This window comes from Gallinula chloropus (genome assembly GCF_964237585.1).
Source record: "Gallinula chloropus genome assembly, chromosome: 35".
Classification (NCBI taxonomy): domain Eukaryota; kingdom Metazoa; phylum Chordata; class Aves; order Gruiformes; family Rallidae; genus Gallinula; species Gallinula chloropus.
Window position 1 is genome coordinate 1828657 of NC_140120.1, and position 11221 is coordinate 1839877.

Here is an 11221-nt window from a genome sequence, read left to right on the forward strand (position 1 = left end):
TGGCCTGGACCCAGAGGCCTCAGAGGAGACACATTGTCCTCGTGGCCATGGAGCATCATTGCCCCCTTGCATCCACGACAATGTAGGTCACCATGTGTCATACCCCTGTTGTTTCCTTCATATCAAACTCCTCACACCCAAAGGAAGAGCCTTGAGACATAGTTGAGCAACAGGATCTCCCTGCCCAGGGGCTGGGGGTCAGCACTTGGTATTTCTGCTTCATCAGACCAAGCCAGGGTGTCCTCAGCATCAGAGCTGCCTGTGCTTTGCCTGGGTTTGTCCTCATGGCCTCCAGTTGTCTGCTCTAACGAGCTCCTGGGGAGGCTTTGTCAGGAATGGCTCCCAGTGGGACCTGTTAGTGCTTCAAGGTACTTTGGGCATTACTTCTGACTCTCACGCTCCCCTTGGTATCTGAGGTCTGTGGACCCAAAAGAAAATACATCATTAACATCCAGAAATCATGTCTCTTCAAGTCTTTCTCATTAAAGAACTCAAGGCTTCTACAACTAATTAGATTTAAGGTTAGCTTAGACAAACTAGAAGAAAAAACCCAAGAATTAAAACCCTTCTAAAGAGGGAGTGGTGATAACGTCCCTTATAAGGTTGGTCATATGAGCAGTTTATTGCTGCTTAGAAAAATCCAGTCATCAGTTTCCACAGGGCATCCTTGAGCTCCTGGTTCCTCATGCTGTAGATGAGGGGGTTCACTGCTGGTGGAAACACTGAGTAAAGAAATGACACTGCCAGCTCCAAAGACATGGATGAGAAGCTGAGGGGCTTCAGATTGGCAAACATGGCAGTGCTGAGAAGCAGGGAGACCACGGCCAGGTGAGGGAGGCAGGTGGAAAAGGCTTTGTGCCGTCCCTGCTGCGAGGGGATCCTCAGCACAGCCCTAAAGATCTGCACATAGGACACCACAATGAACACAAAACACACAAAAGCTAAACAGATACCAACCACAAGGACTCCAGTTTCCCTGAGGTAGGCATGTGAGCAGGAGAGCTTGAGGATCTGGGGGATTTCACAGAAGAACTGGTCAACAGCATTGCCATGGCAGAGGGGCAGGGAAAATGTGTTGGCTGTGTGTAGTAGAGAATAGAGAAACCCACTGGCCCAGGCAGCTGCTGCCATGTGGACACAAGCTCTGCTGCCCAGGAGGGTCCCGTAGTGCAGGGGGTGGCAGATGGCAACGTACCGGTCATAGGCCATGACAGTGAGGAGACAGAACTCTGTTGAGAGCAAAAATACAAAGAAAAAGAGTTGAGCCACACATCCTGTGTAGGAAATGGCCCTGGTGTTCCACAAGGAATTGGCCATGGATTTGGGAACAGTGGTGGAGATGCAGCCAAAGTCAGCAACAGCGAGGTTGAGGAGGAAGAAGTACATGGGGGTGTGGAGGTGGTGGTCACAGGCTATGGTGATGATGATGAGGCCATTGCCCAGGAGAGCAGCCAGGTAGATGCCCAGGAAGAGGCAGAAGTGCAGGAGCTGCAGCTCCCATGTGTCTGCAAAGGGCAGGAGGAGGAACTGGCTGATGGAGCTGCTGTTGGACATCTGCTGCTGTCAAGTGTGGAGACCTGTCCAAGGAGGAAAAGGAAGCAAGAAGTTAGGGAGCTCCTCTGACAAAAACCTCTAGCAAGTCTTAGGAAACACCCTCAGATTGACTCTGTATTCAGGAAGCCTTTTGTCAGGTCCCTTTTGGGAGCTCTGCTTTGTGCTGGCTTCAGTGTGCCACTGGTGGGCGGAGGGTTGGCTGTGGGCTCTGGAGAACTCAGTCCTGCCTGGCAGCAGTAAGTGAATAGTTTCAGTCCTACAGATGGGGGTCCTGAAGTGAGGGTCAGCTCAGTGCCAGCCCCACCAAAGGACATGCCCAGAGCCCCCAGGTAAGGGTGGGACAGAGACAGCAACTACAGGAGAGGAAAGAGTGAAAAATGCTCCAGCCAAAACTGGAAGGACAGGGACAGACAGACAGACAGGCACTCATGGGTTTCTACTCACTAGGGGGTTGGGTTGCCAACAACAAGACTCAGCCTGAAACCCTGGAACTCTGGGTGCAGAGTCTGTGCTGGGTGGCAGAAACCAGGGGGTTGCTATGGGAAAGTATCAGCACGGTGGGGGATGACAGGGAGGTACCAAATCCCCACTGCCAGGGCATTGCTGGGAGCAGCTCCTTCTCCCTCCCTGACAGTGTCTCTGCTGCCTGGAGCTGTCACTGCAGACGCTTCTCTTTGCCCATGTCACCTCCTGCTCTGTGCTCACAGACCTCATCCAACCTGCCCTGTGCTCAGCTCTGCTCTGCAGACCGCTCCTGGCATCAGGGCTCTGCCCTGGGAACCTCTGTGTGTGCAGGGCTCAGGAGACTCTCGAATGTGTAATGAGTTTTCATTTTATATTCTTGAGAGGGGAAATAAGTTCTCATCTCCCACAGTCAGCACAGCCCACAGGAGAGGAAAAGTCAAAGCAAAGACTCTGTCTACAGGAAAATGCTTCCTTGATATGGTTCTTCAAAGTCCCTGTAGGATTTCTCAAGGCTCATCTGGAGCTGGGAGCAAAGCTGACCCATGGAGCTTTTTCTTAGAACAGAAGGACCTTCCCTGGGTCCCTCCTCCCACCCAGAGCTGCTGTCTGTGGTTTGAAGCCCATGAGCCAGGCTGAGTGCTGACCCTGGCAGTAGCAGCATCTCTGCCCCAGCACACAGCCCCTGGGGTGAAGGGACCCTGCTTGCAAGGACAGCCTTGGGCACCCCTGGGTGCACACGCTGCTTCACACCCCTGCAGCCATGCCCAGGAGAAGACAGCTGTCCTGCCCTGTCCCTCTGATGAGGCAGAAGGGCATCCCTTCTAGGCAGCACTTTCTGGTCCTAGAGAGAACCTGTCCTCCTGACAGACCCCACACACTGCCCCATGTCCCAGCTTTAGGAGATCCCTCCAGGAACAGAACCTGCATTGCCCTGCACCCACAGACATACCAGGCAGAGGCTGTGGAGATTTCTCCTCCAGTGAGCTCTCAGCATCCATCAGCTCTCTCAGCCTCACAGGTCTCCCCTCGGTGCCTCCAGGCAGTGTCCCCAGCCCTGTGTGCTTGGCAGAGGAGCTACTCTGTGGCAGAGCTGTCCCTCATCATTGCTGTAATGTTTCATCAGCTCCCACTGTCCCAGGAGTCCAGCCCAGCTACAGCAGAGGAGCAGGTGAAGGCGTCACGTACTCCTCGGCTCCTCTGAGGTATTCCTGAAGCTCCAGGGAACCAACTTGGAAAGACACTGAAGTCCTCCCTGCCATCTGCTCTCTAGGCTGGGGAGAAATCCTTCTGTCCAGCAGAGTCCTTTCTCCTGATCAAACACCAGCTGGGCAGAAGAATCACTTTTCCTTGTCTCCACATGAGACAGGACCCACAGAAGATGACGGGAAGGGGACTCTTTCCCCTTGGGGAGGGGATGCAGCTCTGGCACATGGCTGCCTCAATCCAACCAAAGCTGGGATTATTTTTGTCACAGTTCCAGTGGGCACAAAAGAGGCACCTGCTTCCTGGGAGCTGCTGGTCCCAGCTCTCATGGGAAATAATGGGGGGGAGGCCAAGAAGGAGGTGTTCAAACACCAACACCCAGTGAAACCTGAGGGGCCAGAGGTGCTCCAAGAGATGTGCAGGGAGATCCAAGGTCAAGGAATCACAGAATGTTAGGAGTTGGAAGGTAACTCAAAAGGTCATCTAGTCCAACCCCCCTGCCAGAGCAGGATCACCTGGACTAGACCACACAGGAACACATCCAGGTGTGTGTGAATGTCTCCAGAGGAGGAGACTCCACAACCTCTCTGGGCAGTCTGTCCCAGGGCTCTGGCACCCTCACAGTGAGAAAGATTCTCCTTTTGTTCACATGGAACTTCTTCTGCTCCAGCTTTGACCCATTGACCTGAATAAGGCCACCCCTCAGTCTCCTCTTCTCCAAGCTAACGAGGCCCAGCTCCCTCAGCTCAGAGGAACTGGCCAGCATTGCCCCTCTGCAGAAAGAGGACCAGCTCAGAGGACATTGGGACAGGCTCCTGGAATGGCTGCATGTGAAACGTGGCCAGGCAGGATCCAAGGATTCCCACAGGGAGGCACATGCCAGGGGGTGGCCTGTCACTGGGAAGCTTGCCCCACCTGGCTCTGGGCCTGTGAACAATGCTGCCTGCGGCTAGAGCGGCACCCCATGGAAGAGACCCCCCTCCAGCTGAGAGAGAAAAAGACCCTTTGGGAGGCCTGGCAAATCGACTCCATTGGAGCCCTTGGGAAGGCGGAGGGGAAACAAGAGTATTAGTGGGAGTGGAAATCATTTCTGGCCTAGTCCCAGCCCAGGCATTTCCAGGAGCAGCAGGAGAACATCCAGGGTGGGCCCTGACAAATGGGTTTCGCTTTCTGCCAACCCCCAGTCTGTTCAGTCAGCCCAGGGCAGTCATTTCACTGCTGCCAAGGGGCAGGAGTGGGCCAAGGAAGGAGGAGTCAGGTGGGGATTTCACACCCCGTGTTACCCCCAAGCTAACGGGATAGTGGGGAGAACTAATGGGCTTTTGAAAGGGTTTTTAAAAGCTCACAAGCCACACTGGGCAGAACGACTCTGGGATGCAGTTCCCCAAGTCAGTGATTGCTGGGGAATAAGTGGATGTGCCGACTCAATGCCTTTTGTCCCAAAACCCCAACTTTAATCCCCAAACCCCACACTCCCAGCACCCCAGAAAAGCCATTTTCTCTCCTGGTCTGCCAGTCTTGGTAGAAATGCCGACCATTGGGACCGTTCCCCTCGTCCTGGCTGAGCCCCTCAACAAATACGCTTGGAAAGCAGAAGATGCCCATGGGAAGGAACACAAAGTCAATACAAGCTGGATTATTCCATCCTTCTAATAACAATCTACGGCCAGTTCCTTAATACAAACTGAGTCTGGGTTTCTTCTCTTTTCTTTTCCAGATGGAATCTCTGACACCTGCTTGAAGGAAGAGATGAAGCTGTTAATTGTCTGTATAGTTTAGTTAATAACTGCTTTGTTAATATCTATAGGAGGTTTAGCAGACTCTCACAAACATTGTTTTGGTCGACCTTTCTCACCACCTTTAATATCTGGGGAAACGTTTGTGCCCCCCTCTTCAGCCTGGGGTGGCAAAATGGATTTATAACTTTAGGCCAGCAGGTGCCCAACGCTTTTAACCTGACAAATGGTTGGGGATGTGGGAGCCCTTCAGGATTTAAAGACTGGCCATGGACGTTGAAACAATATCCCCGAAATGGCTCCTGAGTGATCTAAGTGACAGAACCATTGGTAAAGGTTCATTCTATTGGAATGAGGAAAAAAACCCATGGAAAACCCCAGTTCCAGAGAAGGGGGAATATTGTCTGAATCGGAATGACAACAATGGAGGTTTTGTGGGTCACAGTGTGTGTGATTGGACCTTCGGGTGTGGAAATACTTGGGTCTTCCCTGGGTGTTGACCTATTAATTGTGCAATTTATAATCACTTTTCCTGTCAGAGGTGACATGTTATGGTGCATGTTGAGCAACACCACTGATGAGCAAAACTCACCCCTCAGTGGCTAAATTGGGCATGGGTCAATGAAATTGGTCATAAGAAACGATTTGATAGCTTTTGGTCTAATAGGAATCGTATGGGAGTTGAGACATTGAGGGAATCCAACCCTTTGGCTTGTGGCAGAACCTGGTTGGCATAACCAACCAGGAAGTCACCATTCAGTGTAACTATAGCAATTGGGTAGGAGCACAATGATGCAACCTCTGGATTAATGGAATAAAATCAAATAATCGAATTAAGCATCCTTTGGGTTTAAAAAACACCATTTATTTTGAAACTCCCTGTAGTTCTGATTTAAGACTCAAAGGAAAAGGACCATTTGGCTTTAAATGTCATTACTGGATTGGTGGCCACCATGCTGATTGAAAATGACCAAATATTTGGAGCAGAACATGTTATGTAGGTTATATACACCCCTTCTTTTTGTTGTTGTTGTGTCCAGACCAAAGTGGAAACAGTTCGGGAATTAAGGTCTATGACAACCTCAGTCGGTATCGAGGGGCCCTTGATGTTCCCATAGCAGGTCATTGCAAAGTGTCTGGGTCACACAGGACCAAGAGCTGCTGCATTAGGAAAGGATGGAAGTGAACCATGTTATTACAGCCTAGACAAACTAGGAGGAAAAACCCAACAACTCACAAAGCTACTAAACACACACGGGTCCTCACGTGAGTTACATGGCCAGCTCTGTGCAGAAGAGGATGAGCAGTTTATTGCTGCTTAGAAATATCCAGCCCTCAGTTTCCACACAGCATCCTTGAGCTCCTGGTTCCTCAGGCTGTAGATGAGGGGGTTCACTGCTGGTGGAAACACCTGGTAAAGAAATGCCATTACCAGGTGCAGAAGGCAGGCAAACACAGCATTTTGAGGATAGTGCTGTGATGCAAGAAGTCACTGGGAGGGTGTGTGGATGAGCTGGTGGCTTTGTGCTTGTGGGAACAGCTGTTGAGGATGGAGAGACAGCAGTACAGGCAGGGACATGGTGGGGTGGGAATGAGGTTGGAAAGCGTGTTGTGTCCCTGCAGCCTAAAGGAAACATGCAGAGGTGTGAGGCAGTGTGGCATGGGCTGTGGTGCAGATGGCCAAGGGTGCCATTCAGGCTACAAGTGCCTGGTAGGTCTTTGCCCTCTTGGCTGTGGCTGATGTCCCTGCCACAGAGGCCTCAGGGAAGACACATTGTCCTTATGGCCATGGAGCATGGTTGCCTTCTTGCACCCATCCCAGGGGAGGCCACCATGTGTCATACCCCTTTTCTTCCCTTTGCATCACACTCCCCACATCCCAAGGAAGAGTCCTGAGACACAGGTGAGGGTCAGGATCTCCCTGCCCAGGGGCTGGGGGTCAGCGCTTGGTATTTCTGCTTCATCAGACCAAGCCAGGGTGTCCTCAGCATCAGAGCTGCCTGTGCTTTGCCTGGGTTTAACCTCATGGCCTCCAGTTGTCTGCTCTAAGGAGCCCATGGGGAGGCTTTGTCAGGAATGGCTCCCAGTGGGGCCTGTCAGTGCTTCAAGGTACTTTGGGCATTACTCCTGACTTGAACTTCTGGAGAGGTTTCTTCACTCTCCTCTTGGTATCTGAGGTCTGTGGACTCAGAAGAAAACACACCATGGGGCTCATTAACATCCAGAAAGCCCTTACAACTCATTTTCACTGATAAATCCAAGATGTTTACAACTAATTGGATTTTATATAGGTCCTTAGTGATGAAGATTTCAAAGGAGTTTCCCATGAAGGACCTTTTTTCACTCACTTCTGTCATGGCTCAGTTGATAGAAGAAGTGACAGCAGCATTCTGTGATGGATATCGATCTCCTAAGGAGATCTGGACAGGCAAGAAATACAGTCTCTTGAGACCCAAGCCTGTCTGGAGATCCGGGCTCTGCCCCAAGCCCAGCAGACACCAGAGAGCTGAGCGGCAGCTGAAAGACCGAAGAGCAAGAGGAGGTGGAAAGCTGTGAGCAAAGCAAAGTGCTTACATACATCTAGTCTGATGAATAGATGTCCTTACTCATGTCTGTATCATCAGGAGAGGTGGAAACACAGGGAGATGACAGAGACAGACTGGCTGTAATGCAGGTACAGGGGAAGGTGAGTATTTCTTCTGCTGCCATCGGTTCCAATCCTGCACATTCCCATTCTGTCATGGTGGGGAAGCATTGCCATTCCAGACAAGTTGTCAAATGATTCCACTGATGAAAAAGTGCTTGGAAATTTTTTATAAATATAAGGAAAGTAAAACAAAACTAAAGAAACATTGTGGCCCATTGCAGGCAGACCTGATGCAAACAGAGCACAGCTCGTCAATAGGAAGTGACTTGCTCACACAAGACCAAGAGATACTGCATTTGGAATAGGATAAACATGGAACAAGTTATTATAGCTTAGATTATCTAGAAGGAAAAAAGAAAAGAAAACATGAACTAAAATCCCTACGAAATAAGGAGTGGTCATAACGTGAGTTACAAGGTTGGTGATATGAGAGGTTTATTGCTGCTAAAAACATCCAGTCATCAGTTTCCACATGGCACCCTTCAGCTCCTGGTTCCTCAGGCTGTAGATGAGGGGGTTCACTGCTGGTGGAAACACTGAGTAAAGAAATGACAATGCAAATTCCAAAAATAAAGAGAGGGAGGGAGCCTTCAGGTTGGCAAACATGCCAGTGCTGAGAAATAGGGAGACCATGGCCAGGTGAGGGAGGCAGGTAGAAAAGGCTTTGTGTCGTCCCTGCTGCGAGGGGATCCTCAGCACAGCCCTGAAGATCTGCACATAGGACACCACGATGAACACAAAACACCCAAAATACAAACAGACACTGACCACAATGAGTCCAGTTTCCCTGAGGTAGGCATCTGAGCAGGAGAGCTTGAGGATCTGGGGGATTTCACAGAAGAACTGGTCAAGGGCATTGCCATGACAGAGGGGCACTGAAAATGTATTGGCTGTGTGCAGCACAGCGCTGAGAAACCCACTGGCCCAGGCAGCTGCTGCCATGTGGACACAAGCTCTGCTGCCCAGGAGGGTCCCATAGTGCAGGGGGTGGCAGATGGCAACGTAGCGGTCATAGGCCATGACAGTGAGAAGAAAATACTCTGTGATGATTAAAAATAGAAAGAAAAATATTTGAGCCACACATCCTGTGTAGGAAATGGCCCTGGTGTCCCACAAGGAATTGGTCATGGATTTGGGAACAGTGGTGGAGATGCAGCCAAGGTCAGTAAGAGAGAGGTTGAGGAGGAAGAAGTACATGGGGGTGTGGAGGTGGTGGTCACAGGCTATGGTGATGATGATGAGGCCATTGCCCAGGAGAGCAGCCAGGTAGATGCCCAGGAAGAGGCAGAAGTGCAGGAGCTGCAGCTCCCGTGTGTCTGCAAAGGGCAGGAGGAGGAACTGGCTGATGGAGCTGCTGTTGGACATCTGCTGCCATCAAGTGAGGAGACCTGTTAGAGGAGAAAAAGGCAGTGAGAATTTAGAGAACTCCTCTTTGAGGAAAAATTCTTCCAATTCTTAGGGAATACCCTCACATTGACTCTCTGTATTCAGGAAGATTTTGGCAGGTCCCTTTTGGGAGGTCTGCGTTGTGCTGGCTTGAGCGTGCCACTGCTGGGAGGTGGGAAGTCCAAGTCCTACAGATGGGAGTCTTGAAGTGAAGGCCAGCTCAGTGCCAGCCCCACTAATGGATGTGTCCAGAGCCACGGGTAACAGTGGGACAAAGGCAGCAAGGACAGGCGGGGAAATAGTGAGAAATGCTCCAGCCAAGCCTGGAAGGACAGACACACAGGCACACAGGGGATTATTCTCCTCACTGGGGATCATGCTGCCAAGGAGAAGTCCGAGCTTAAAACCCTGGGTGCATAGTCTGTGCTGGGTGGCAGTAACACAGGGGTCGCTGTGGGAAAGTGTCAGCACTGTGGGGGATATCAGGGAAGTAGGAAATCCCCACTGCCATGACACTTCTGGGAAAAGCTCCTTCTCCCTCCTTGCCTGCTTTGAAATTTCAAAGCAAAGTCTCTTTACCTGGACTGGAAAATGCACCCTTGGTGTTCTTACAAAGTCCCTGGGTAGTTCCCAGGGATTAGCTGGTGCTGGGAAACACAACTTTACAGCAGAAGGACCCTACACTGGCCTTCCATGGCTCACACTTTCCACCCACAGCTTCTTTCTGCAGTGCAGATGGAAGCCCACCAGGCAGGCTGAGTGCTGACCCTGGCAGTAGCAGCATCTCTGCCCCAGAACACAGCCCCCGGGGTGCAAGGACCCTGATCACAAGGAGAGCCCTGGGCACCCCTGGGTGCACATGCAGCTTCCTACCTCTGCAACCATGCCCAGGAGAAGACAGCTGTCCTGCCCTGTCCCTCTGATGGGGCACAAGGGCATCCCTTCCAGGCAGCACTTTCTGGTCCTAGAGAGAACCTGTCCTCCTGACAGACCCCACACACTGCCCCATGTCCCAGCTTTAGGAGATCCCTCCAGGAACAGAACCTGCATTGCCCTGCACCCACAGACATACCAGGCAGAGTGCTGTGGAGATTTCTCCTGCAGTGAGCTCTCAGCATCCATCAGCTCTCTCAGCCTCACAGGTCTCCCCTCGGTGCCTCCAGGCAGTGTCCCCAGCCCTGTGTGCTTGGCAGAGGAGCTGCTCCTGGCCAGAGCTGTCTCTTGTCAGGGCTGCTGGGTTGCAGTGAGCTCCCTCCATCCCAGGAGCCCAGCCCAGCTCACAGCAGAGGAGCAGGCCAATACGTCACATACTCCATTCCTCAGAGTGTCCTGTGAGGCGTCCCTGGAGCTCCAAGGAACTAACTTGGAAAGACACTAAGTCTTTACTGCCTTTCCCTCCCTTGGCTGAGGAGAAATCCTTCTGTCCAGCAGAGTCCTTTCTCCTGATCAAACAAGAGCTGGGCAGAAAAATCACCTTTCCATGTCTCCCCATCAGACAGGACACCCTGGTAGCGACAGGAGGGGGACTCTTTCCTCCAGTGAGAGTCATTCCAGACCCAACATCCTTGCTTTGCAGCCCTGGGGATGGAAGGGGATGCAGCTCTGACCTATGACTGCCACAAACCCATTGCAGCTGGGATTCCTCTTGCCCCAGTTTGTGTGGCAGAAAAATCAAAACCTTCTGCCATGGAGCTGCTGTTCCCAGCTCCCATGGGAATTACTGGGGGCAGAGGCAAGTTTCCAAGATCCCCTTCTCCATGAGAGTGGACTTGATCTGATGGAAACTGTGTGTCACCCCCATTTGCCTGTACCCAAAACTGAAGACCAGGAATTACTCTTTGGGAGCCCATGCCAGAGGCTTCTGCTCCTCATGCACACCTGGGAGTTTGTGAGACAAATCAAGATTGTAGTTTTCCTTGTTATAAATCTCTCCTCACTCCTGTCTTTTACTTCTGAAAACACTTTTCCGTACCCAGAGGCAGCAGATGTCCAACAGCAGCAGCTCCATCAGCCAGTTCCTCCTCCTGCCCTTTGCAGACACACGGGAGCCGCAGCTCCTGCACTTCTGCCTCTTCCTGGGCATCTACCTGGCTGCTCTCCTGGGCAAGAGTGTCATGATCATTACTGTAGCCCATGACCATTGACTCCACATGCCCATGGACTTCTTCCTTTCAACCTCTTGTTGAAGGGAGTTGACCCAGGTGCTCACCAAAGCTGCTCTATCACTCCC

General features: G+C 51.5%; 2 protein-coding genes across 2 annotated transcripts; both read right to left on the bottom strand.

The window, feature by feature from the left end:
- Nucleotides 1-630: 630 nt before the first annotated feature.
- On the bottom strand, nt 631-1554 carry LOC311203131 (olfactory receptor 14A16-like; the record flags this gene model as incomplete). Its single annotated transcript, XM_084277765.1, has 1 exon — nt 631-1554. One exon carries the CDS (start codon nt 1552-1554, stop codon nt 631-633), a length of 924 nt encoding a protein of 307 aa, XP_084133891.1.
- A 6495-nt stretch (nt 1555-8049) lies between these two features.
- On the bottom strand, nt 8050-8970 carry LOC311203037 (olfactory receptor 14A16-like; the record flags this gene model as incomplete). The annotated part of the gene is made up of 1 exon (XM_084277674.1): nt 8050-8970. One exon carries the CDS (start codon nt 8968-8970, stop codon nt 8050-8052), a length of 921 nt encoding a protein of 306 aa, XP_084133800.1.
- Nucleotides 8971-11221: the final 2251 nt, after the last annotated feature.